The 27,540-nt window shown below is 39.0% G+C and overlaps 2 protein-coding genes across 2 annotated transcripts; one reads left to right on the plus strand and one right to left on the minus strand.

Moving 5' to 3' along the window:
* The first annotated feature begins 15,743 nt into the window (after positions 1–15,743).
* LOC111905341 (uncharacterized) lies at positions 15,744–18,072 on the plus strand. Its single transcript, XM_023901036.2, has 11 exons — positions 15,744–16,051; positions 16,257–16,313; positions 16,434–16,520; positions 16,614–16,712; positions 16,799–16,894; positions 16,986–17,051; positions 17,130–17,220; positions 17,315–17,382; positions 17,465–17,581; positions 17,683–17,747; positions 17,832–18,072. The coding sequence occupies exons 1-11, from the start codon at positions 15,806–15,808 to the stop codon at positions 17,875–17,877; spliced, it is 1,038 nt and encodes a 345-aa protein (XP_023756804.1). The 5' UTR covers positions 15,744–15,805; the 3' UTR covers positions 17,878–18,072.
* Positions 18,073–19,873: 1,801 nt separating this feature from the next.
* LOC111905342 (uncharacterized) lies at positions 19,874–22,189 on the minus strand. The gene is made up of 5 exons (XM_023901037.3): positions 22,010–22,189; positions 21,496–21,890; positions 20,872–21,172; positions 20,181–20,258; positions 19,874–20,007 (listed from the first exon to the last, which is right to left on the minus strand). Exons 2-5 carry the CDS (start codon positions 21,747–21,749, stop codon positions 19,957–19,959), a joined length of 684 nt encoding a protein of 227 aa, XP_023756805.1. The 5' UTR covers positions 21,750–21,890; positions 22,010–22,189; the 3' UTR covers positions 19,874–19,956.
* Between the last annotated feature and the right edge of the window lie 5,351 nt (positions 22,190–27,540).

Consider the following 27,540-nt stretch of genomic DNA (forward strand, 5'->3'; position numbering starts at 1 on the left):
GGAAGGTCCCTCTCCATGGAGGAGGTACTATTCATTATATAGGGGAGAATTAGGTCAGGCCTTGGGCCTGCCCAAATCAGGCCCAACTAGCAAGGAGCTGGATGAGGCCGCCCGGAGGCGCCGGGCGAGGCTGGCAGGTGCGCACCAGGCAAGGCTGGCGGGCGCGCACCAGGAAAGGATGGCAAGGGAGTGTCAGGCGAGGGGCAAGGGAGAGTCAGGCAAGGCTGGCAAGGGAACGCCAGGAAGGGCTGGCAGGAGCGCGCCAGGCCAAGCTGGCGCGCTAGAGCAGTCTAGGCCATGCCAGTGGACCATATCTCATCAAGTCCCCCCAGTCTGGTGTTATTGGGACGCAGCCAATGACATCGGACTGGACTAAGTCATATAAACTGTGCGTCGTCAAGTCCTCGTAGTCTGATGCAATTGGGTTGCTGACAATCGGATCGGACTAGATAAAGCACCAATACAATAAATAATAAAGAGAAATGACCGAACCTCGCCCACGAGAGTCGTGGGGTTGTGCGATGAGCCAAACGCTGCTTAAGCTGACTTGATACTCCTTCATTGAGAGGAGTGCGAGCCGGTCGGTGAGATGCAACGTAACTGTTGCTGCGATCATGCGGACCGAGGCTGCTACAGAGTGTTACGCGACACTGATGTCGGTGGAATGTCGGGTTGGGGTAGCTAAGAAGCGTAAGCTTGCCATTCAGTCCCTGAGACTGTTATCCGACGTGATTGTTGTGGTAGCCACGTGAGATGGGATGTCACCAATAACCATCTACATGGTCTGCATTGCGGCGTACCAACCCTATTCCCCCCCCCCCCCCCCCCCGCCCTTTTCTTAGAGGAGGTGAGGAATAGATTTCGAGAGCTCGGCGACTAGGTTGCTAGCGAGGGTCACGTAGTAAGACCATTGTCGATAGCCAGACAACAGAATTATTGAGGGATAGGCAGTGAGGCTATAGGGTGGGGTTGCATAGCAAGACCATTTTCGAAAGCCAGGAAACAGAGATGTCGTGGGGTACGCGACGAGGCTACAGGTAAGGTTACGCAGCAGGACTATTTCCGAGAGCCAGGAAACAGAGGTGTTGTGGGATCATAGGAAGCAGGGCCGCTGTCGGGATGACCTTCTTGTTGGAGAGTATCCTCACTATAGCAGGTTGTAATGTGGATAATACTTCATCGATCTTCCGAGCAGCAGAGAGCCGTGATGACTATGAGATAGGAAACACCAAGATCATGGTGTTGGTTGTGGAATAAGCTTGTGATGCGCGACTTATGATGCACGACTTAGGAGAATAGCTTGGGCTTAGCAGCCAGCAAACATGGAGATGTCTTGCGGGAAAGCATCGTGTATAAAAGATCAGGTTTGGCTGCTAAATCACACGGAAGAGCATCGCGTGGAATGGATCGGGCTTGGCTGTTGACGATCGTAGATAAATCACACGGAAGAGCATCGCGTGGAATGGATCGGGCTTGGTTGCCAGCGATTGTAGATAAATCACGCGGGAGAATATCGCGTGGAATGGATCGGGCTTGGCTGCCGACGATCGTAGATAAATCACACAGAAGAGCATCGCGTGGAATGGTCGGGGCATGTTGCTACACTGGATTCGGGCTGAGAAGTCAGGCGACTCGAGGCAAAGGTACTGAACCTCGCATGCGAAGCTTGCTGCTATAATGAAGTCGGGCTGAGAAGCCAGGAGACTCGAGGCGAGGGTACTGAACCTTGCATGCGGAGCTTGCTGCTATAATGGATTCGGGCTGAGAAGCCAGGCGACTCGAGGCGAGGGTGCTGAACCTCGCATGCGGAGCTTGCCGCTACAATGGAGTCGGGCTGAGAAGCCAGGAGACTCGAGGCGAGGGTGTTGAACCTCGCCTGCGGAGCTTGCCGCTACAATGGAGTCAGGCTGAGAAGCCAGGCGACTCGAGGCGAGGGTACTAAACCTCGCATGCGGAGCTTGCCGCTATAATGGAGTCGGGCTGAGAAGCCAGACGACTCGAGGTGAGGGTACTGAACCTCGCATGACTGAGCGTAGCACCCTACAATATATGTGTCTAGCTTGTGTGATAAGTCTGGATTAAAGCGGAATGGTACCTGGTGCTTTGCTGCATCGCTAGTCGTACTAATAAATGATGCCTCGCTGTCTTGGCTGTTTGCGGAGAGCCTTGTGGCGGTGCTACTTAGGGCTTGACAGTGTAGCTATTGTCAAGTGGTGTAGCGAGACTGCTGTCAGGAACTGGCCAGCAGGGCCGTTGAGGCCCGTGCAGCGAGCTGCTAGCGATAGGTGAGTAACGCGACTATTGAGAGTTGGGAAACAGTACTACCGAAAGTTGGACCACCGGCTACTCTTTCCATCCGGAATACCAACATCGCCTCGGGGACACACCATCATTCATGGTGTCAGCTTTTTATGTACTTTAACTCTTCCCCTTGGTAATTAAAATCACTTCTACATAGTGTCGTACCAACACTATTCCCCCCCCCCTTTCTTAGAGGATGCGAAGAAAGGGAAAAGCGGATGTATAGTCAGTGAAAGTTGAGATGCATAGCTGCTGGTAAGAGCTAGGATACCCCAGTACTAACAAAAACTGGGGTGCACGGCTGGCACAACTGTTGAGAGTCAGGCAACGTAAATGTTGATGACCGAGATTTGCGGCTGCTGAGCTGGGTCGTATGGCTACTGAGAGTCAGGTTGTGCAACCGCTGAGAGCCAGGCAGCGCAGCTGCTGAGGGCTAAGCAGCGAGACTAGCGAGGGCCGGTCAACATGAGTGGTGAGAGCTGAGTAGCAGGACTGCGACATAGCTGCTGATAGCCGAGTAACACAGCTGTTGAGAGTTATTCCGAAGTGTTTCGCGAGTAGCAGTAGTAGTGTACTACTCTTCTCCCCCTCCTCTTTTTTTTGCGAGAGTTCGAGTCGCAACGTATTCTGTTGAGCGGAGCTCGCGGTGCATGAGTGTCAAACAACTTATTTTGTTTTGCTAGGGTGGCCCATTAAGTACTAATCTATGAAGCCCAAATTGCTACAACCCAATATTTTTGTTATGGCCGGCAAATAATCAGCCCAAATTCATATCTTCTTATCTTCTATTTTTCGTTCGAATTGTATTGCACAAGGCTGGCTGTGTTGAGCGGGGCTTGCGAGGCCACAAACAACTTTTGTGTAATTTATTCTTGGAAAATGTAGATTATTCTATTATTGAATTAGCCCAATAGAATGTCAAGAAATCCCATGTAAATGTAAGCCCAATTGATTGTGAGCAGCCCAATACGAAATTGATGGAGCCTCCGTGGGAGATATGGGCCTGCCCTAATTTCTTTTGTCATCTATCTAAAACGCCGATATGCGCTCACTGACCACGAAAGTGAAAGGTAGCATCGGACTCTAGACCGATGGATTGAAGGCGATAATGGTGGAGGAAAAGGCTTAAATCGGCTGTGCAAGGAAATTCAAAGCTTCATTTGAGCAGCAGGGTCCACCGGCAACGCTAGCTAGTTGCGATGGACATCTGGCGGCGACTGGTGCTACTTTTTATTTGGTCGTTGACGCTGAATCAGGTAACGGATTCTCGACGGCGCTGTTGGGTGTGCTTCGTCGGTCACCGGCTGGAAAGGATCGGCTGGGTGGTTATGGAACATCAGAGGGAGACCGATGGCTGGTGTTGTAAGACATAGTTGACTTGTGGTGCTTCCATTGGTGGTGTTGCCTCAACAAGACAAAAGTTGTGATCTGCTGTTCCCACTAAGCTTATCTTCAGGTAATTGCCGATAATCGAAGGTACAGAGGTCGACTGTGGGTATCGTGGCTCCAGAACCCAGCAGTGAATTGAGGGGCAAGGTTCAGATATCGCTCCCGGTGATGGCAGCGAAGGTCATCACCAAAACAGATGGTGATTAGCGGTGCACCGACTTTGGTCATCGGGAATTCTAGGTCGGAGGATGTGGTCTATCTCTGTTGTTGTTCTATTAGGCCAGTAGTTGGAGGTCTGACAGCCAGAGATGGCAATGGTCGGTAGTGCTGACTGCGACCGACGTTGGTGCTGTTACCGTTTAGACTCAACAGGTGCTCTGATGGTGATGGTTGAGAACACAGGGGTCGATGGTTGGAGCTGTTTCATCACATGTGTGGTGTCTCACAGATGTTCGGGGGTTGTCGGGTAGTTGATGAACAGGCAGTGGTCCGACGATATTTTCCGGTAGATGGTGCCGGCGACCGGATTTATAGGGGTTGTTCATCTGTAGTCACCTTGATTGAGAAAAGAGAGACTAGGTGGGTCCCACTAAGGGTGCTATTGTCTTTTCTGTATATGGAGAGTTGGACCACATGCAGTATACTGTATACACTACTTTCTCCCCTTTCTTTTATTGTAAGATTAGAATTTACAGCAATATTTTGTATAATTTATTGTGAATTTACTGTAATGTGAGCTGTAAAAATATATATTTTTTTACGAACTGTTGCCTTTATATGAAACTCTTTTAGCAGAACTTCTCTCTACCCTTTTTTTTAAAAAGCTTTGGAATGTACAAAATACACAGTTGGGTTTACAAACGACTGCTATGAGGAATGAAATTGTTAAACGAATTTCTGATAATATATGCACTGAAAAATGAGGTAAAAACTCTTTAAAAATTTATTTTCTCTTCATCTTGTTGAATAAATCATCAAACTAAACTAAAGAAGGGTAAAACCCACAAAAAAAAAAATTTAGACTACCAAGGAAAACACTAAGTAAACAACAAAATTTCTTTTCTGATTAAACTTACTGGAAAGACACGAAAATATAAACAAAAACGAATTTGATAGGGTTTTCTTCCTATAAACATTATTTTCTTCTCAAGATGTGAGCAAGAAAAGATCTGGAAAAAATTTTGTGTTTCTTTCTCTGAGCTTCTAAAGAAAGCACCAAAACAACTTAAATGAAGTTGTACACAAAAAATTGCAAACTGATGGTGGTTTCTTGATAACATAAACAAATAAAGTAAATATTTATCAAAAAGTTCTTCAACTCTCAAGTTGGTTCCATAAACACCAAAATATGAACAAAAATGGAGGAAACTCGTGAAAACCTCCATTATCCCCGAAAATTTAAGTGAAAACAGGTTTGAGCTGGTGTTTCTAAACTTGAGAGGTGATTAAGTGAACAAAAACTTACAGATCTTGAACTCTAAACTAAAAACGAGAGCAGATCTAAAGTGTGTATGCAAACTTGGTGAATGCTCATATGAGCTAAAAACTGAACAGATCTTGAGATCTGAATATAATAGCGAAAGCAAATCTAAGGATCTTAACTGAAAATGAAGTAGTTCTTGAGATCTAAATGATGGTTAAACAGATCTAAAAAGATCTTGGCAAGATCCAAATGGATCTGGACAGATCTTGGCCAAAGCCAAAAGGATCTGAACCAAGTGGTGCTAGAAATGAACAGATCTGAGAAGAACCTGAGCTGAAGCACAACAAATCTGAATAGATCTAGGCAAGAACGAGCTTGAAACCAACTCAGGCTTTTGCTACTTGCTCGAATCCGGGATGGCGCCAAATGATGGGACATGGACCTCCGGCGAATCTTCTGGTCTTCTGCTGCGGCGGAGATCTGCTAGTCACAATCAGAGAGACGCGTTAGAGCCGCCCCAGGGACTATGCCCCGGGAGCGGGCTCCAACAGACAAGTTAGATCAGCTAGAAGATCTGAGATGGTCCTCCATAGCTGGAGAGAACCATCTTGGTGCTGGTGGCTGACGGCGGCGGGTGGCGGCTGAGCCACCCGGCCGGAGTTAGTGGCGGCTGAGCCATGGGGGAAGATTTGGGGAAGGTCTAGGGGAAGGTCCCTCTCCATGGAGGATGTACTATTCATTATATAGTGGACAATTAGGTCAGGCCTTGGGCCTGCCCAAATCAGGCCCAACTAGCAAGGAGCTGGGTGAGGCCGCCCGGAGGCGTCGGGCGAGGCTGGCGAGCGCGCACCAGGCAAGGCTGGCGGGCGCGCACCAGGAAAGGATGGCAAGGGAGTGCCAGGAGAGGGGCAAGGGAGAGCCAGGCAAGGCTGGCAAGGGAACGCCAGGCAGGGCTGGCAAGAGCGCGCCAGGCCAAGCTGGCGCGCTAAAGCAGTCTAGGCCATGCCAGTGGACCATATCTCATCATATTCATTTATTAATCTTATAATAAATTAATATCTCTCCTTTCATAATTTCCTTGTCCGGTTGCTAGGTTTGAGGGCAACCCAAAAGGACTGTGTTGCTATCAATTCAAGTATATACCAATTATAGTTATGGGCTTAGACACCTAATCCAACACTTTTTGGTTGGATCTACCTTATGGATTTCTTTGGCAATTTTGAATCCCTTGATGTCAAGATGAGCTTTAGATTTACAACAGAAGTAGTGAATGTTAGATCTAAGCTCCTTAAAGGTCACTTGTTCATAAAAATGGAAACTTTATGAAAGGTTTTGGTCCATGCATGTATTAAGCTCTTATTAAGTCCCTTTTTAAGTGTTGATTCCCATTAAATCGTGTTTGTGAGAAAAGTTGGAAACTTTATTGGTTAAGACCTTGGCTAGGGACCAGATCTATGTTTTGGACATCTTGTCTTAACCCATTAAGAGCAAAATGTGGGTTTTTGGTTTCCTGACTAGTGTGATGGGCGTACGAGGAGGTACACTTAGCGAAACGCGAGGATCGTGCATCAAGAAGCTGTACATTGCACATCGTGGTCGAGTATGCGGGGTGTACGTCTCGAGTACATTGGGCGTACTCCCCATAGGATCGTTTTAGGCTTTTGAGGTTTGGGCCCTTGTTGGGTTTTCTTAGTTTGGGCCATAGTTTGGCCTTGGGTGATTATTTGGAATTTGGGCCTTTGGATTGTTGGTTGGGCCCATGTTTTGGGTCTTGTTTGGTAAAGGGTAAAAAGGTCTTTTACCCTAGTTTGGACACTTAGTGAGGGCCAGATCCGATTATTGATGAATGATTATTTTGGTGATTGATAGCATGGGGATTTTGTCGGACCAGCAGCCAGGGAGTTCTCAGTATGATTCAGCAGTTCGAGGTGAGTCCCTTCCGGTATTACGGGTCGAAGGCACCAAGGCCGACCCATTATCTGGTTATGTAGTATGCTAGTTGTTGTGTGATACATGTTGTGATCGGGTTGAAACATACCCCAGGGCGGGGCCCAATATGGCATCACAGGTTGAAATATACCCCAGGGCGGGGGCCCACTGTGATATGTTCGGGTTGAAATATAATCCAGGGTAGGGCCAACTGTGATATTTTCGGGTTAAAATATACCCCAGGGCAGGGCTCATGCTTGCTTTTTGTGTTGGAATGAACCCCAAGGTTAGGCCCATTTGTATGATTGGTATGTGGTATTTCGGGGAACTCATTAATCTTTGTGCTTATGGTTTTCAGTTTATGTCTCAAGTACTTCTGTTTTCAAAAGGAAGAGCTCGAGATGATTGCAGAGCATGCATTACCTCGTTCTGTATTTTCTTAACTTACTCTGATAGGATGTAATGATTAACACATTTGTTTTATCTGGATTCTTTTGATGATGTTTTTGAAATACTGGTTTTATTAATTTAAAAATGAAGTTTTTGGGTCTTATTTTTAGGACTTTACAAGTTGGTATCAAAGCATTAGTTTAAGGGACTCAGACATACTATCGGGTGTGTCTGAACTCAAACTGAGGATTTGGTAAAGTTTTCAAAAAGAAAAGTATTTTGTTTTTAGAAAAGAACTTTCTAAGATAAGAAGGTGTGGTGCATGCAATCAGCTGAGCTCAAGTAAGTTTTCCCAAAATATACATACATGTTATCTGATATGGTCTGATCTGTGAATTTGTGAATCACATGCTAGTAGGGCTAAAGATTTGCTCATTTTTTGCATGATAGAATGTTAGGAGAGATACATTTGTATGCCTATTGTATGAGCTACTAGACTTTCATGCTAGTGATGATTAATCATAGATAGATTGGCCTTATATGTGATGCCTTGTAGACTTGGGAGCATTGGATGCTATGTTGGGATGGGAATAGCTATTGGTATCAGTAATCGATAATTTTATGCTTTAAAATTTGTATACGATTAGGATCTTATAGCCCTAAAATAATTGATTTGGCCTTATTTCCCATTCCTCGTTTGGTTGTGGTCCTAGGGTAGAGTCTTTTATTTGACAATCTATTTGTTCATGTTCTGTGTATAATTTGCATGCATATGGCATCCGGCAGTGAGGGTGGAAGTTCCTAGCATGATTTATGGTGTGAGAGTTTGAATGTTCTTTGATCATTCTATGGATTAGAGTGCTACTGCCCAAATGTTGCTTGCTTTGTGCTTTGTGGGACTCTTAATTGATGTAAGTTAGTTGTTAAGTGAATATGATAAGTCACATATAATAAAGATTGAATATTTCACAGCTTTCTTTTAAGTCTAACCGTTGTAGGGATGAATCTTTTACTCGAAGGATTATCTGAGCTTTATTACATGTGATTGTGTTCACGAAGTAGCTAATTGACATTATGAGGAATTCTTCAGCAACTGATGGCAGGGTGAGGTCGGGAACCTAGGAAATCCTAGGGAATGCTTCAATGAGTTTTTTGTGTTGGTTAACGGGTTCTTGGAGTATGGATTTTAGAAGGTGACTTAGAGGATTCGTGATGATTCTCGAGGAAAGTATGGATAGGTGTGGAAGGTAGTATTGGGCCCGTATTACTGAAAGCATAGGATCCATACTCGAATTGGGGAGGGTATTGGAGAATCTAGGAAGCCTGTGGGATGAGGATTTTTGTGTATGTTTTGATCTTTTTCATGATGTTTTTGAGTGTCACGTTGAGCACTCAGGAAGGGGGTTCAGATTCTGGTTCCGGCTCAGGTGCAAGTACTGAGCCGGTAGATGAGTGCATGTAGGAGTTCATGTCGTCGGAGATAACCCACAGTATTCTAGAATGGGCTCCTGTGATCCTTGGTTCAGTCAAGGAAGGAATTTTAGAGCTATCGGATGGTCATCTCAGGGCCTTTCGGGCCGAGATTGTATCAGTGCTGTTAGGGGCTCATCTGGAGCCAAAGCTTGTGGATCCCTAGAATCCTTCAGGAAGGAGGATTACATTGCTAGTTCTCAACATTTAGGATTGGAGGTGGGTCATGCACCATGTTTTTAGGAGGTTCGGTTCCATGATTGGATTTTCACGGAGGTTTCGCTAGCCTTACGCGATGAGTTACCTGACATATTTGGGTGTGTCGTTGAAAGGTTGGTCGCCTGATTCGAGGGTCGGATCTCGGCTGTTCAGGCGGTTGATGGGATGGTCGGGGTAACCTAGGAGCAGGAGATTAATTTGAAGCCCCAGCCGGGAAGATCCGAGTATGGGAGTGTCAGCCAAGGGAACCAAGGTTCCATCAGGTGCTATTGGGAGTATGTTATCTTTGCTTCATTCCTGGTTATTATCAAAATTTATATTGCCTTGGAATTTTTGTTCTGGTTTAGGTGAGCATTATCTCTGGTTTGGTCTTTTGCTATTGTCTGGGTTATATCATCAAGAATTGCTATATGTCATTTTGCATGCCAAGAGACTGTAGTGAGTCATGTCTTGCTGAGTGGATTCTCGATTGTTCGGTTGTTGTTTCGATGCGTTGGTGGGGTCAATTCGGGGGTATTGTTTGGAAGTTTTAAGTTTGGATTGGCTGGTTAGTTCCCCAATAAAGTCAGAGCTCAGTCGTGTTATAATTTTTCTGATATGATCAGCAGTTGTCCATGGAAGAACCTTGGGGTTCAATCATTATCGTTGCTAGGGAAGGAGCGGTAGCAAGAAGGTGGTGGTGTCGGTCGCATGAGTTGCTTGGTCATTGGAAGTGCCAGGGGAATTTTATTATCGCAAGGATTGTAGATGGTTAGAATTCATAGATTCTTTTAAGGATGGGAAGTTGGGGGTGAAGATTCGCAAGGGTTATGGTATTAAGTTACCAGCATAAGGACCAACGGAATTGGTGCGGTATCATGGTAGGTGATTGGAATTATCAAACTTGTTAAGATTTTGAGAGTATTCTTTTGGATTTCAGGAGTTGGGCAATCATCAGGTTTGGCTAGTAATGGAACGCTAGTTTTGGTAAGTGCAGGTCATAGTGGGTTCGTGTAGATGAAGATAGATGGGTTGGGAACCCATCAACTTTTGTGGGTTAGGAGAGCTTCGACGAGTCCAAGTTGGGGTGTCAATCATAAAATTTTTGGGAGTTGGATCGTGTGTGAAACTAAGGTAAGTTTCACATCTCATTCAGGAAGAGAGATGACCCTAGTGGCCATCGGGATGGAATTTGTGTGATTTGGGAGTTCATAAAACTCCCAACAGCTGGTCGGCATCTTATGTATAGCAGGCTTGTGGATGGATCCAGGTTGAGGGTTGTGTTAGAGCCTCGTTGCATGCTCTTGTATGATGAAGGCTTTAGGGTCTGAAGCATGACCCAAACAGTTGAGCAGAATTCAGTCGGATGCAGGTTTGACTCAGGATATTAAGGTTCAGATTATTCGAATGTGGTAAGTCCATGGTTGGTTAGTAGTGTTGCAAGGCTGCGAGAAGATCGTAACATTCATCAGTTTGAGGTAACCTATCATTTGAGGTAGTCATGAGCGTAAAAGAGGATCAATTTGTGCCTTTGGCACGACGTTTGAGATTTTCTAGAAGCATTTCACTTGTTTTAGGTTGAGGATCATTGGGGTCGGAGGCAGAGTCGGGCCTTTGTAGCTCTAGATGGGTAGGACCTGTGGTCGAGGCCACTCCATGGTATAGTTTGGGTGGAGCAAGGCCCATGTGTTTATGGCATACAGTTGGAACCTGATAGAGACCGTTGGGGCGAAGTATTAGATCTTGATTTGCAGGATTGAGTTTGTGGTTGGTAAGTAGTGCAGAGGGATGCTTAGGCTAGGACATCCTTGTCTTTTGGGCTCTTGGGAACCTAGTGGCTAAACCAGGTGCGACACTGGTAGTCTCAGTAATGGTTTGGAAACCTTTATATCCCAGTTTAGTGAGGGGTTGTCGTGAATCAGAAGGTTTTAAGGGAAATGCAAGTGTAGATCCTTGGATCTCGGGTTATGAGTTAGGTACCGAGTTGGTTCTTGGTGGGAAATCGCGCTAGGAATCGCGGGGGTTTATGTGTAAGGTCTTCATTTCAATCGGATATGAATTAAGAAATATGTGTGCCAAGGGTATCAATTGAAGGTTCATGGTTAAATGATGGTTCCAGATTTGATGGTAGATTAGACTCTTGTGATTGTGTTTTGGATTGGTTCTATTTGTGTGGAGGTCAGGAAAGTATGGGATTTCAGGATTTTAGCATTGGTGTGTTTGTTCAACAGTTAAAGGGAGCAGTGTCTTGTTCATCACTAGAAGGTTTATCTCCCAGTTTATCTCGCATTGCTCATTATATTCATGTAATTGTTATCATCAGGATGAGCCTTCTCTCGAAGGAATATCTAATCCCTATTGTCAAGTGAAAGGTTGTCAGTAGCAACATATGGTCTTTAATTCTGTTTTCTAGTGGGAGCCTCAGGTGACCAGAAGTTGAGTAGTAAGTTTGATGGATAAGTGGAATGGATTTAGCATTGGTTCAGTGTGGGCGGTCTTTCAGGGAGTCAGACTAATTTGAGGCTTTAGATTTCAGGTTGAGTAGATGTCGCTATTTTGCATGGGATTATTTTAGGCTGGGAAAGAATTCGTTCATTTTCGGGTTTGGAGAGCCTTGCTAGGTTTGTGCTCGGCTACATTTAGGAAGGGTGTTGTATCTCAGGGTTGTGGTTGTGTTGCTCAAGCCGTCTTGCGCATGGGATGGTAAGGAATGATTTCGAGGACGAAATCTAATTTAAATGGGGGAGAGCTATAACACCCTATCCTGAATCATTTCCCAATTGGGTGTGGGCCTAATTTAAATGATATGGTTGTCCGGTTTGTGTTTCGGAGCCAAGGCGTATCATGGTAAAGTGTCAGCTCGGGCTTTTATGGAAATTAGATTTTTGTTAGGGAAATCTTAAAGCGAGTATGAGTTGATAGAAGTGTAAAGCATCTCGTTACCTCTTGGTGGATATATGGATCATCATAATCGGGCTTATAACAAAGGAGTTATGGCTTTCGGAAGGTTACAAGGTTTAAGGCAAACCCCTAGTACGCTGGACGTACATAGGAAGTACATAGGGGGTACTGATGTGAAGGTAAGTTTGATGGGCATACCTCAACGTACGTTAGGCGTATGAAGGAGAAGGATCGCGACTCATGTGAGGAGTATGCTAAGCGTAATGGGAGTACGCGGGGCGTACTCTTGATTTATGCAAACCCTATTTTAGGGCTTTGGACCTTATGTAAGCTCATTTTCTCTTCACCAAACCTTAATACCTTCAGCCTCCATCCATTTTTAACCCTAGTACCGAATTCTAGTGTATTTTGGTGATTTTGAGCTTGGTATGTGCTTGATGGGTGTTTTGTGGAGAAGATGAAGAAGAGAATCATTTGGAGGTGTGGCTTGAGCTTCTAGATCCAGGAGTATCTTTCAGTTTGCAAGCTTCCTAAGGTAAAAAGCTTTAACCTTGATAATTTTGATTTGATCTACCTTATGGAGTTCTTTGGCATTTTTGAGTCCCTTGATGTAAATATGAGCTTTTGATCTACTCCAAAAGTCGTGGATGTTAGATCTAAGCTCCTTTAAGGACACATGTTCATAAAAATGGAAACTTTATGAAAAATTTTGGTCCATGCATGTATTAAGCTCTTATTAAGTCCCTTTTTAAGTGTTGATTCCCATTAAATCGTGTTTGTGAGCATAGTTGGAAACTTTATTGGTTAAGAGCTTGGTTAGCCGCCAGATCTATGTTTTGGACATCTTGTCTTAACACTTTAAGAGAAAAATGTGGGTTTTTGGATTCCTAACTACTACGTTGGGCGTACGAGGAAGTACGTTCAACGTAATGTGAGGATCGTGCATTAGGAAGTTGTACATTGTGCATCGTGGTCGAGTACGTTGGGCATACATCTAAAGTATTTGGACGTACTCCCCAGAGGATCGTTTTGGGCTTTTGAGGTTTGGGACCTTGTTGGGTTTTCTCAATTTGGGCCATAGCTGGGCCTTGAGTGATTATTTGGAATTTGGGCCTTTGGATTGTTGATTGGGTCCATGTTTTGGGCCATGTTGGGTAAAGGGTAAAAAATGTAGTTTACCCTAGTTTGGACTCTTAGTGTGGGTCAGATCCGATTATCGATGAATGATTATTTTGGTGATTGATAGCGTAGGGATTTCGTTGGACTAGCAGCCAGGGAGTTATCAGTGTGATTCAGTGGTGCGAGGTGAGTCCCTCCCGATATTACGGGTCGAAGGCACCAAGGCCGACCAACTATCTAGTTATGTATTATGCTAGTCGTTGTGTGATACATGTTGTGATCGGGTTGAAACATACCCTAGGGCAAGGCCCAATATGACATGACGGGTTGAAATATACCTCAGGGCGGGGCCCACTGTGATATGTTTAGGTTGAAATATACCTCAGGGCGGGGCCTACTGTGATATGTTCAGGTTGAAATATACCCCAGGATGAGGCCCCAAGGCGGGGTCCATACTTGCTTTTTGGGTTGGAATGAACCCCAGGTTTGGGCCCATTTGTATGACTAGTATATGGTATTTCGAAAAACTCACTAAACTTTGTGGTTACGATTTTCAGTCTATGTTTCATGTACTTCTGTTTTCAAAAGGAATAGCTCGGGATGATTGTGGAGCACGCATCACCTCGTTCCGCATTTTCTTAAGTTACTTTGATATGATGTAATGATTGACACATTTGTTTTATCTGGATTCTTGTGATGATGTTTTTTAAATATTGATTTTATTAATTTAAATATATAATTTTTGGGTCTTATTTTTGGGACGTTACAGCAACAATCGATCACTTCATGTGTCTCCATTTTGTCTTCCAACTAGTGACTCATTGGTGTTCCCTGCTCTACTCAACCTGATTTGTAAGGTAAGTCTTCATCTCTCTTTTTCTCTTACAAAAAGTATAGAACTCTTTTAAATTTTAAAGATATTAACCTGACAAGTATTAAAAGATACACTAATTTTAATATTATTTAATTTATTAGTTTCTAAATATTTTAATGTGATTTAATGTATAAGAAAACTTATAAAAGTTACAGAAAACCTCAATTAGTAATTTATAATAATTTGATATATATAGTAACGATATGGCAACTTTTTAATTTTTAATATTTATTGTTTGCTAAAAATGTTAGTAAATTTTATTATTTGTTAATTACCTTTAATATATAATTATAAATTGTATAAACAATATTAAAGTCAATGTAATTAGTGTGGTCAAAATGCAATTGTAAATTGTTGTTTGTTAAGTATTAAAAATTTATATTACGTAGTCTACTTCAAAATAGAAAAATAAAATTGATGAAAGAAAATACATGAATAGACAGTTAGACACCACCATTTTGAATGGTTATGTATAGTGTTCATAAAATTTAACCAAATAAAAATTAGTTTACATGTTATTGTTTTAACATTTTGGGTTTGGCCCCTTCGTTTTTGCCTCCGGATATACCATTATCAATTTATATCAATCAATTTTGTTGGTAGTCAAACTAGTTGGTACCAAATATATTTGATACGGTAAGAAAAAAAATTATACCAACTATAATTGGTACAGTATTAATAAACAAAAATTTTGTATCAACTTTTGTTGGTACGGACACGGTCCAAGTAAAAATAAATTAGTATCGTATCATGTTCAACCTTACAAATGATCATGATAACTAATAGTCACTAATCACTGAGATTATGTTCAGATATAGGTGTTGCCGAGTGGGTGTCTATAATACGATATTTCAGATGGTCTAATAATAAAACACACCATGTATCAATTTAATGGTGAGATTGTACGCATATAATTTTATATTGTGCCGTGGGGAAGAAAGATTATGATTGAAAAAATATATAATATTGTTTTTTACGACAAAAAAATATATGATAATGTTTGTTTAGGAAAAAAAAATGTTATATATGACTCAACTATAACATCTTCCTTAATAAATGAAGGTTTTTTTGCCACTTGTCAATCTCTCATGAGTTTTGACACTTGTCATTTTGTGATAATTTTGAAATAAATATTATACACTTGTCAATTTTTGGTTTGTTTTAATTTTTAATTAAAGTCATATATATATATATATATATATATATATATATATATATATATATATATATATATATATATATATATATATATATATATATATAAAGTATTAAATATCATATATATGATATTAAATTGTAATAAATACATTTCTTTCTTTCTTATTTTAAAGTTGTACATTAAAAATATTTCATTTTTATACTTTAAGTTTAATCATTTTTTAAATCAACCCGTATAATATATGGGTTTCACACCTAGTACAATATTAAAATGGTTTTTGGTTAAACTTATTTAATTTTTTTTTTCACCAATATAAACTAAAAGTAGCGGTTGGATAAAATTAATTGATATCGGTGTCATGTCCGTAATAAATCAAAAAACCATGAGTTAGACACCCTTAATTTATCAGCTTATAAGAGAAGATATAAGCTATAAATTAAAAAATTTTATGAATTTGATAAGTTTAACCAAACACCTTCTAAATATAATATATAATATATAAATAATATATAAAAGGCAAAAATAATTTAATAAAATTTTTGTGTAATTAAAACGTTTACAGTTTTCATTCAATTTTATTATTTTAAGAAGATATTATTGATAAAGAAAAAAAAAAGGAACGGGAAGTGTGTGAGGGAGAGAATTGGGGAAGATGAAGATTCTGGTGGCACCTTCCACTCTTCGATGCTCAATCTCCTCAACAACTTCACTCATTCATACTTTTGATTCTAATCGATTATTGATCAACAAAAATGGCCGAATTAGTAGCAGCTGCGGAATCACGCCACAACTTTTTTCTCACTCCAAATCTCCCTCCCTCTTCTCCGCAACCTCCACCAATCGCCGCCATCTTCATCCTATCTCCGCCATGGCTTCATCCACTCAAGCTCCTTCGCAGGTTTCGATTCACATACATCTTGATTAGCTTCATCTTATTTCTATTCTTGTTCATTTTACTCGTTGACTTGATAATAATTTTTTTGCATCCTCCATATGAAAGTTTTGTATCACATTGGAAGTTTCGATGTAGTGTATAAATGAAATAAGTGAGATTTACGACCAATTTTCCTAACTATGATTGTCATTGCTGTTTGATTTGTCAGAGTGCTTCATCTGGTGATTCTACTGCTGACGTCTTTCAACTCATTAAAGCTCATCAGGTACTCCTAATCTCCTATGAAACAATTTCGTGTATATGTCTCTTCTGTTTCTATTCATTGTTTCAAAAACTAACAACTGTGTGTTAGTTTGTTTGATATGCGTTTCATTTGCCATTGAAGGAAAAAGCTGCTAGACTTCCTCCCATTGAAGAGGTCAAGACTCTCCTTCATTACAGCATGCGTGGAGTCCTTTCCACCTTTTCCCAGGTCCTGCCATTATAATTCCAAATTTTTTACATATGATCTTTTGTAGAACATCCTGTTTTACATACATGTATGGATCAATGGTTGATTTTGCAGAAACATGATGGCTATCCATCAGGATCAATGGTTGATTTTGCATGTGATGCCAATGGATTCCCCATATTAGCAGTCAGCAGTTTAGCAGTTCATACCAAGGTTTTCAAACATGACTCAAATTTAAACTCCTACAGATACAATGAATATTCCCCCTTCACATGATTGATGTTAGCTGCTTTTTGCAGGATCTCATAGCTAACCCTAAATGTTCATTGCTTGTGGCTAAAGATCCAGAAGATAGAACAGATTTAGTTATAACCATACATGGTGATACTGTTTCTGTAAGCCCCCAGTTTCTCAAAATTTTGTAATTCCTTTTACTAAATCCATTATTAACATTCATAATTTCATATATCTTATACAAATTTAAAGGTTCCCAATGAGGAAAGAGATGCTATACGCACTGCATACTTAGAAAGACACCCTGATGCATTTTGGGTAAACTTTCATAACCTAATACATTAATTACCTCATTTGACTTTTTTATGTTGACTTATTGACTTGGCTATGGTCAAGGTTGACTTTGGCGACTTCCAATTCTTGCGAATTGAACCGAAAGTCGTGCGATTTGTTTCTGGTGTTGCTACAGCTTTGTTAGGATCAGGAGGTTTGTTTATTTATTTTTTTAATTTACTTATAAAATTAAAAACTTTTTTTTTTCTCTTTGATGATGATGATGTAGTTTTTACCATTATTATTAGAATTCACAAATGAGGAGTTTAAGGCAGCAAAAGTGGATCCAATCTATAAGTTCTCTAAACCTGTCACGGTTTGTTCATTTCAAGATTTCTTTTTTATTTTTCATTATTATTATATTTTTTATTAATCAATATATAATGTGACATTTACAGTCTCACATGAATAAAGACCATTCAGATGATACAAAACTCATGGTTCAGCACTCATTATCAGTTCCAGTGGACTTTGCATACATGTTGGATCTTGATAGCCTTGGTTTCAATGTAAAGGTGATGTTGAATTATTGATGCTCTTTTTTTTTTAACTATAATAACAATGTGCTTTTATTATTTTACTTATAATAGCAATGTTCTTATATCTATATATATAGGCTGGGTATCAAGGGAGAAACTTTAAGCTTAGGATTCCATTCCCTAGGCGTGCTGAAAATAGAAAGTGAGTCTCAAAATATATTTTTAAAATTTGTTGTTTGAGTCGAATTCTTTTACGTTTTATGTTTTTTTTTTTAAACTTTTGTAGGGATGTGAAGACACTCATAGTTGAAATGCTTCAAGCTGCTCAGTGAACGGATCATAGTAACTGAAAGGCTTGTGGATTTGTTGTTTGATGCAAGATGAATGATGTAAAAATGATAAAGTAGACAATAATTGTTTAGGTTATAGAAATATGGATCAAAAGATTCTGTTTTGGTGAAAACAAGAAACTCTTGATGTGAATTTGTTTTAAGTTATGTCAACCAATAATTCTTGTTTTCATGTTAGAGAGAGAATTTTTAACTTTTTTTTTTTTTTTTAATAAAATGGTGTGTTGACAATCCCAACTCATTTACAAGAAAATAGGTTAATTGCCTTCATTTTTATATGTTTTTTTTGTGTGTTTTATGCAAGTTTATCAAGATCAAGAACCTATGATTGTTTTGCAAGATCATTGATCCGTTAATGAACTAGTCTCCATATTTGCAAACAAAATTTGTATGCATGGTGTTTATTTTAACTTGATGTTGATTAAGACGTTGATGACAGTATGAAATTTAAGTTCTTAACTAGTAACAATATTCTTGTAGATGCAAATTGAGACAATTAAGAATGAACATTTTAAGCAGAAAAAGAAACTAGATCATTGTGAGCATTTACGATTAAAGGAACAAGGGACTATAGAGTATAGAGCTAGGATTGGATCAAGGTAAAATCTTATAATCCTAGTCTTTCGTGTAGAGATCCTGCTTAAGAATTGGTCCAAGTGTAATTGGGAAAAAAATTGTTTGTGTGATCAAAATCAAAGTCAAAGATCTCAACAATCATTATGCTATGACATTTTTCAGTTATTTTTGTAGTTTCAACTTTCAGAGTTAAAATGTTTCGACAAAATTGCAAAAATGGTCCCTGTGGTTGGCAAATTTATGTGTTTTTGGGTCCAAAACGAAATGTTGGTACACCGTTGGTCCAAATTTGGATCTTTCTATTGTTTTTGGTCTCAATGAACATGAAAAGACTATTATACCCTTATATTTGGTTTTAGATTTATTATTCTTAAAGCTATTTATCGCCATATATATTATAAGTACAAAATGGCTTCGAAAGTATTTTGGGATTTTGACTTTGATATTGGATAATTGCTATTATCCAATTCTATTCAAAGGTGACGCCGGGTTTAGTTGCTAGTCTTCCGAAGCATAACATTACTATTTTTGTACTTAGAGTAGAAGATTGAAGCTTAGTTAGTGAAGACTAGCTTGGTTATATATAATGGTTTCTTTTGACTTATGTTTTAATATAAGTAAAATTTCAAACTTGACATGTTAAACTTTTATTTAAGTTCTCCAATTGTAACATTAGTTTGATACGATTGTATAGTTAATTCCATCGCTACAAAAATTAAACATGAAAATATTATTTTAATTTCTGGATCAGGAATATTTAACAAAAATCAAATTAAATCCTCCTGAGGTTAACCAAATTAAATTATCCAAAACCCATATAACTCAAAACCTCAATTGTTTGGGTGGTTGTTCAACTTTGGTTTTTTTATTTTTTTTAAACATCCTTAACCAAGATCAATGATGTTTTCTAACTATTTAGTAACTTTCTATTTGTTAATAAAATTTAATATATACTATTAGATATTTGATTCCCGTTTTCCCTTAAAAATATGTCATACAAAATGCATCACCTCTTTTACAATTCTAATCTAATTGAACAATTATTTTAAAAAAATGAGAAATTAAATATCATTTTACATTTTATTCCTATTTATTCTCCTACCATATCAAATGTTTATATTTAATGATATATTTAATAAAATTAATAATATTTTAATCTACGTGTTATTATTTAATGTGGGTACTAATTAAATGTAGAAAAAAAATTCTACATAAAAATTTAATCTTTAAAATACTTTTCACTTTACTTATCAAATAAAATGAATATTTTTTAGATGACAAATTAATTAACAAAACATCTATCAAATCAAACGTTGAATACTTGAATCAAGTAAAAAACAACATGATGTTGTCGTGGAGATTTGAGACATTATAGAAAAAAAAAAAAAAAAAAAAAAAAACATCATAAATTTCATTTGAGATTTAAAATTAAAACAAAAGATATACAAAAATTCATCCAAAATAACCACATAATCAATATACATATCATTCCGAATCACTCTCCATACTTCCCATGGCCTTCAATCCCGTTGGTTTCTGCATTCAATTCACACACCACTATTAATCACATAAATAAATCAAAAAGAATTTGACATTCGTTTTCATTTTTAATCATTTTTGTATTATCTTTATAACATTAGTTTTATAAAACAATCGAAGACAAAAATATGTAAATTCATTGAAGAAGAGAAGAATATTCGTAGACATACCTTCTTCGTACTCTTCTTTTCTCTGACCTCGTATCTCTCTTGGCACATATCGGTCAACCATGCCCCTGGACTCACCAACTGCTCCATCCAACCATTACAATAATAGCAGGGGCAAATTAGTAAAAAATACGATCGATATTGTCAAAAAAAGTCAACAAAATATTGGTGTAAATAAAATAAAGCGATTTATTTTAAAAAGAAAAAGAATCTTTTCCCACAAATGGCCGAAACTTTACTCAATCATGCAGTAGCAACTTGTACCACTTGCAACAAAAGTTCGGATTTTTATAAATCACAGGACAAATTAATAAAAACACTTGAAAAAAATGTTCAAATAATATTCTTTTTTCTTAAAATAAGCCCATTTACAAGGTTTCGTGAGGACAAATTAGTAAAACTGTGAAAACGCCCAAAGATTTTTATAGTTCACAAGGGCAATTTGGTAAAAGCATAACAGGCAATGAGGCAAATAATTTATATTTTTAGAGATATGGAGATGAAAAGAAAATAATCGAGGTGAAAATCTTTTTCAAGAAAAAAAATCAACAAAAAATGCAATAATCACTTGTACATGTTGCATTACAAGTTGTACGTTGTATATTTATTAAAAAAAAACACACAGAGAGAAAGTGAGATTGGTATGTGTTCTGTGTATGAAGAAGAAAGATGGATATGTCAAAATGTTACTTACAAGTAAAGTTCGTTGGATGATTTTGGCCCTTTTCTTAGGTCTATGAGGAAGCTTACAACCTTTCATCGCCATGAAATCTTCTTCTTTCTCCTTGCTTGTTAACGCTATATACAGTTTTGGCCATACATGTTTGCTTTTACAACAACCTTCATCTACTCCTCCGCCGCCGTCTAGGGAGGAGACTTTCGGTTTCTCAACCATCCCCGCCGCCGCACACCCTCTCGTCGTATACTTATCCTCTTTATCCGACGACGATTTCCGGTTGCTTTCCGATCTTAGAGTCGTCGATGCCTCAGCCGTCCTGTATCCCAACACATCACAACGTTCGTAATCGATTTAACAAACACATAAATGAAATTTTATGTATCCCTAGTTTCAACACCAACAAAATTTCCAGATAAGTAAATTCTGGGAGAATCGTTCTTGTTTTAAACGTGATGATGTAAGAAATAAGAAATCCACATCTGATCTCCGTGATTTTTCTGAAAATTTCTGTTGTTGTAGATTTTAGAAGATGTAGACATCAAATCCATAAGGAATATTCTGCAAATTTTGAGAAACTTTATAGTGTCTGCTGAAGATTTTCAGATGTGTTGTAGGAGATAAATCGGCAAGATGCTTTACCTTGTGAGACGGGTGGATGGTGGTTGGAGAGATGGTTCTCTATTCTCATTATCGGAACTAAAAGTAACAAAATGAGAGTTGATTTTCCGGCGAATCCTACGACGGCCGGAAACGGCAAACGATGTGTCGGCTGTATCATCTGGTTCTCTCACTCTCACACATCTAAGTCTCTTCTTATTACCCCATCTTAAAAACAAATCTGTTGTAGTTTCTGCTTGTTGTTTACATCCTCCTCCTTTATCTATTTTCTCCATCAATCAAAAGAATTTTTTTCTAAAATCCAAAATTCTCAGGAATACGAGCTCTAGATTTTACAGATTCATATATAAAAAACAAAGATCTGCTCGATTGTTCTTCGAAAATGTAGAGAAATTGTGCTCCGTGCGAACCTAAATCTGCAAATCGTCAGAAATAACAGTCAAAACGGGTTAAATCGAAGAACATATCACTTATCAAAGATCTGATTGTTAGAAACTCATTTAATTTGGGGTTGAGATAAGAAAAAAAAACTTACAGAAACGCTTTCGATACCCAAAGCAACAATTCAACAACTTTATCTCATACAGAAAAGGAATAAGACGTAGTTTTTGATGAAATTTTGAAGATGGGGGATTATATGAATTTTTGTGGGATAATCAAAATCGCCTCCTTCGGGTACTTGATTTCTGAAGAAGAAATGGGTTTCATCTTCTTCTTCCTTGGCTTCCTTTGCAATTTATATATCTTGCACTCTGTCGTGACATAAGCTCTGATGTGTGGTGGCCCTTGGATTTGAATCAACGGTTGACGATGATCAACACATCTTCGGCTTAAAAACTGAAGGCTCCATATGATATTTCCTCTTTTTCTATCTGGGCTTTCCTCACTTCACTTTTCATTATTACCTACCTAATACCTAATACAAAGCCCGCAACCAATACTCTAAGCCCATAGAGGCGATGTGTCGGGCCTACACAGACCCTTGAGATGGGCCTAAATCGGGTTATAGATTATGAGTCATGAGCTAACGTTCACACTTCACACAACAACAAATGAGACGAGAGGGGAAATATTATTGTTTTCTTTAGACAAAACTTCAAAAATCGTTCCTGTGGTTCCCAGAAATGTCAAGTTTAGTCCCTAAGTTCAAAAAATCTCACAGATGGTCCATGTGGTTTCAAAACTTTTAACAAATGGTCCTTCCGGCTCACTCCGTTAGCATTTCACCGTTAACTCATTTTTTAATAAAATATTGCAGGGTTAATTTCGTTATTTCAGTTGTAACCTTCTCTCTTTAATATGAAATGATTACTTGCTTGCACATCACTACCCGTCCCTCTCCCAAGAAGATAACCAGTTACAGGTTTAGTCATCGGGTTCATTCCCATCGTAGAAGCAAGAACAGAAATTGGGATTTAGGGTTTTAAGCTGCAGAAATTGCAATGGTGCTATCAATATGGTGTTTTCGAGAAAAATTTGTAACCGTGGAGGACTTAGGAAAAACATACGGTACAATACTACAACAAAACTTGTTTTTTCTTGGTCTATTGTGTTGACGTAAGGAAATCATTGATTTTACACTTTCTTTTTTTTATGTTTACAGAAGGTTATGAAAACTATTTCACGTTGAAGATACACTACAGTGATGTCTTCACCAAAGCACCTGGAAGGAAATACGTTGATGGTGTTGTAGCATATGTAGATTATGTTGACACTGATTTATTTTCAGTTCATGAGCTTGACGACATGGTTCGAGAACTAGGGTACAAAACTGAGCAAACCCTTTACTACCATTTCTGTATGCCTGAATACCCTTTGGACTATGGCTTAATGCCTTTAGGTAATGATCAAGATGTACTTAAAATGGTATCATATGTCCTTAAACACAGACTTATTAGGGTGTATATTGAAATTGGTCAGACAAGGGTAGCTAGTTATTACAAGTCTCCTTCTAAAGTTGTTATTGAAGAGTTGGAGCCTGATAGTGTGTCACTTGAAATGAATACAAAGAAACCTTGTAGGAGAGAAGCAGGATCATGTAGTAGAAAGGTTGATCTAAACAAGTCTATGAACCCTGATTATGAGCAGTCACAAGTGTTAGATGTTGATGAAGGCCATGATTACTCAAAGAGTATTCTACCATTTATTAGGTCTCAAGGTAAACAAAGTCATGTCATTCAAAAGGAAGTGGTGAATCATGAAATTGAAACTCAAGAAGAAGTGATCACTAGTGCAGTTGAAACTGAAGAACAATTGGGAACTTACCATGTACATGAACCAAGTTGCCAAGATGATGATGGAGCTAATACTACAACAGTTGATGACTATGAACCATTTGTAGAGGATTACTCACTTTATGCTGATTATGATGCTGAGTTTAATGTTCAAACTTCATTTGAAAAACAACCAGAAGTGGATTATCTAGAGGGTATGGTGAGTGATGATAGTGGAGAGGCTTTCTACTCTAAGAGTGGCCATGGTTCTGAGGATAGTGGAGATAATTATGATGACAATGAATATAATGTGGATGAGTCTAACATACAATTTGATGTAGATGTAGACATGAGTGAATTCCATAATGCTGTTGATGTGGATGAACATGGAATCTTGAACAATCATTCAAAAGATGATGGGATTGGAGTGGTTGACTTTGATGATGAGTTGGAAGTTATTGCCACTGATGATTATCAATTTGCAGGATTTCATGAAGATGATAGGAAGAGACTGCTAAAAGAGTTGAGTAAGTCAAATACATGCTCACATGGAGAGGTTCATGTTAAACCATTTCAGATTGGTCAGGTCTTCAAAACCAAGGTTGATGTTAAAAACTACATGAACTCACATGCTGTAGCAACAAGGAGGTCTTTATACCTAGCCAAAAATGACAAAATACGGATTAGGGTGAAATGTAAAGGTGTTGTAAGTAAGCCTTCTACAGGAGTTGATGGTGGTGGGCCCTCAACCAGAAGTAGGGCAAAGTGCAAGGGTAAAGATGTAATTGCCAATAAAGGTACATGTCCATGGGCAGTCCAAATATCGAGGGCTAATGAAAATCAGGATTGGTTGGTGAAAACAGTACAGGATGAGCATAAATGTTTGCAAACAAGGGCGGTTAAAGTTTGCACTTCCAGATACGTAGCAAGCTTAATTGTTCAACAAATACAGAGTAACCCTAAAATTCCAGTGAAAGCTTTACATGAAGAGTTGTGCAAGAAACTGGAGGTAGGAATGTCATTGCAAAAGGTTGCTAGGGCAAAGTCAATGGCTGAGCGTATCATTAGTGGGGGCTACCAAGTACAGTATGGATTTTTGAGGGATTATGTGTTGGAGCTACTCAACACTAATCCTGGTACAACAGTTCGGATTGATGTGTATCCAGAAACCTCCCTGTCTGTTACCACAAGAACTTTTAGAAGAATATATGTCTGTTTAGGTGCATTGAAGTTAGGATTCAAATCTGGATTAAGAGATTTTCTAGGTCTGGATGGTACTTTCATGAAGGGCCCTTACCCTGGGCAAGTGTTAACTGCTGTAGGGTTGGACTCAAACAATGGCATATACCCTGTAGCATATGCAGTGGTAGAGACAGAATCAACAAGTAGCTGGACCTGGTTCTTGGAACTGTTAGGAGAAGATATGGATCTGGGACCAAATTCAAACTTTACCTTCATTTCAGATAGACAAAAGGTGTGTACCACCTAACTTTTTTATTACCTTTTCTAAATACATTTGGTTAACTAATGTTGCATACATTGACTTTTGTTTAGGGAATAATACCAGCAATGGAGAAGGTATTCCCTAGTGCAGAACGCAGGTTCTGTTTGAGGCATATCCAGGAAAACATGAAGAAACAATGGAAAGGAAAAGACTTAAGTGACCAGCTTTAGGAGTGTGGTAGAGCAACAACAGTCAATCATTTTAACAGAGCAATGGATGAGTTGAAGAAGATCAATGCAGTGGCTCATGCTTGGGTGTCTAAGATCCCAGCAAACACTTGGGCTAAATCTCACTTTAGTGGTAAGTTTCTAGAAATTTATTGAGAAATGTTAATCTTCCCTGTTGTGTGTTTACTATATGTGTAATTGTCTTCTGTTAATATCTATTATTCAGGAAGGGCACATACTGATTGTTTGTTGAATAACCTTTGTGAGGTATTCAATTCAAAGCTAGATGAAGGTAGGGATAAACCTATTATCACTTGCTTAGAGTATATTAGAGAGTATCTCATGAAGAGGTTATGTGTGGTGCAAAAGGAAATAGATAAGTGTGAAGGACTTCTAACCCCTACTGCAACTACACTGTTTGAAAAGATTAAGGCTAATGCATCAAACTATGTGGCTAAATACAATGGGGCAGGGAAGTACCAAGTGGCAAGCACATGGCAAGACCAATATGTGGTAAACTTGAATGATCAAAGTTGCAGTTGTAGGTTTTGGGAGATTACAGGTTTCCCATGTAGACATGTTGTTTGTGCTATATGGGACAAAATTGAAAATGGTGAAAATGCCCCACATGTTGATGAATGGGTCCATCCTTGCTATAGGTTATCAACATGGAAAGCCATGTATTTCAACAAAATTGATCCATTGAATGGACGTACAATGTGGCCTAAAAGTGACTGCCCATTCACTTTACTTCCACCAAAACATAAGACACAGGTTTGTATTTAAAGTACACCAAATATATAGTATACATGTGAACATGGAATGAATTCAATTTTAACTATAGTATATCAACATGTGTAGGTTGGGAGGCCTAAGAAGAAGAGAAGGATGGGTGTTGATGAGCCAAACAGCTAAGCTGGTAAATTGAGCAGGAAATATTTGGCAGTCACTTGTTCAAAGTGTCATAACAAAGGGCACAATTCCAGAACATGTAAAGGGCAGGGAGGCAGTGGTGAAGTTGGAGGGGGCTGGAAACTATTTTTAGTGGTTATTAGGATGTTGGTGTTGTAGGTATTTAGAAACTTATGTAATGTGTACTTGTTTGAAGATGTGTTAAGAACTTGAAAACTTTGCATTTAATGACAGCCGTGTGAGATGAAAGTCTCATGCACGGTTTTGAATGAGAGAAATTGTGTTGTAGGTCTTTTGAAAACTTTGCATCATGGTTGTGTTAAGAACTTTATAACTTTGAATGTAACGGTGTGTATGCACTTTTTTGTGATGAATTAATATGTTTTGTGTACTTCCCTTCACAGATCAATTAATAACATTTTACATTTCAATTGCAAATGAAAACCATCTTCAAGATGCATTTACAATACACTTAACAATTGCATTTCAAAAACATTCAAGAAATTGAACAATAAACTATAACAAACTACATTCCATTACCATTACCATTACCACTTCATTACACATTAATCTGATACATAAACCAAATACAACAACACCAATTCCAAAACCACCTACATAAACTGAAAGCAAAAAAACCCCTATCCGATTAAAATAAAAAAACCCTACAATGGTTACAAACCAAAAACCAAAACTCCATTACCATCCAAACCTTCACAAGATACTTAGAGATTAAAATAATACCAAAAAAAATACCCATGAACAAAACAACATCAGCTGGTAGTTCCACAATTCTGCAGTTACAATGGCGACCCTCTCCTCCAATCGATTCATTGATCTTATCAAACCTGGAATCACCACCAATGCCCTAGCACACATAGGGGGATCAGACCATCGAATGAAACCACATCTTCTACAGTTCCAAAATTGTCTTCCAGGGTTACGATCCGTCCATGAAGTGATCTTCGTTGCTTCATTCCCACATCTGCAAGTCACCATCTTTGAATCAGAAGCGATTGGATGTCGTGAAGGGTGCAACGGTCGAGCAACAGTGGAAATGAGGAGAGATGATCGACTGATGAAGCTAAAGGATTTGCCCAAAAATCGGACATGCAATTTCTTTTAAAGAGAGAAGGTTACAACTGAAATGACGAAATTACCCCTGCAATATTTTATTAAAAACGAGTTAACGGTGAAATGCTAACGGAGTGAGCCAGAATGACCATTTGTTAAAAGTTTTGAAACCACAGGGACCATCTGTGAGGTTTTT

The sequence above is a fragment of the Lactuca sativa genome, chromosome 6, assembly GCF_002870075.4.
Source record: "Lactuca sativa cultivar Salinas chromosome 6, Lsat_Salinas_v11, whole genome shotgun sequence".
Classification (NCBI taxonomy): Eukaryota; Viridiplantae; Streptophyta; class Magnoliopsida; order Asterales; family Asteraceae; genus Lactuca; species Lactuca sativa.

Coding starts and splice junctions, on each gene's coding strand:
- LOC111905341 (XM_023901036.2), top strand. CDS start 15,806: ATGAAGATTCTGGTGGCACCTTCCACTCTTCGATGCTCAATCTCCTCA. Junction 17,052..17,129: donor GACACCCTGATGCATTTTGG/GTAAACTTTCAT, acceptor GCTATGGTCAAG/GTTGACTTTGGCGACTTCCA. Junction 17,221..17,314: donor AGCTTTGTTAGGATCAGGAG/GTTTGTTTATTT, acceptor CATTATTATTAG/AATTCACAAATGAGGAGTTT.
- LOC111905342 (XM_023901037.3), bottom strand. CDS start 21,749: ATGGAGAAAATAGATAAAGGAGGAGGATGTAAACAACAAGCAGAAACT. Junction 20,259..20,871: donor TCATCCAACGAACTTTACTT/GTAAGTAACATT, acceptor TGGATGGAGCAG/TTGGTGAGTCCAGGGGCATG. Junction 20,008..20,180: donor AAAAGAAGAGTACGAAGAAG/GTATGTCTACGA, acceptor AATTGAATGCAG/AAACCAACGGGATTGAAGGC.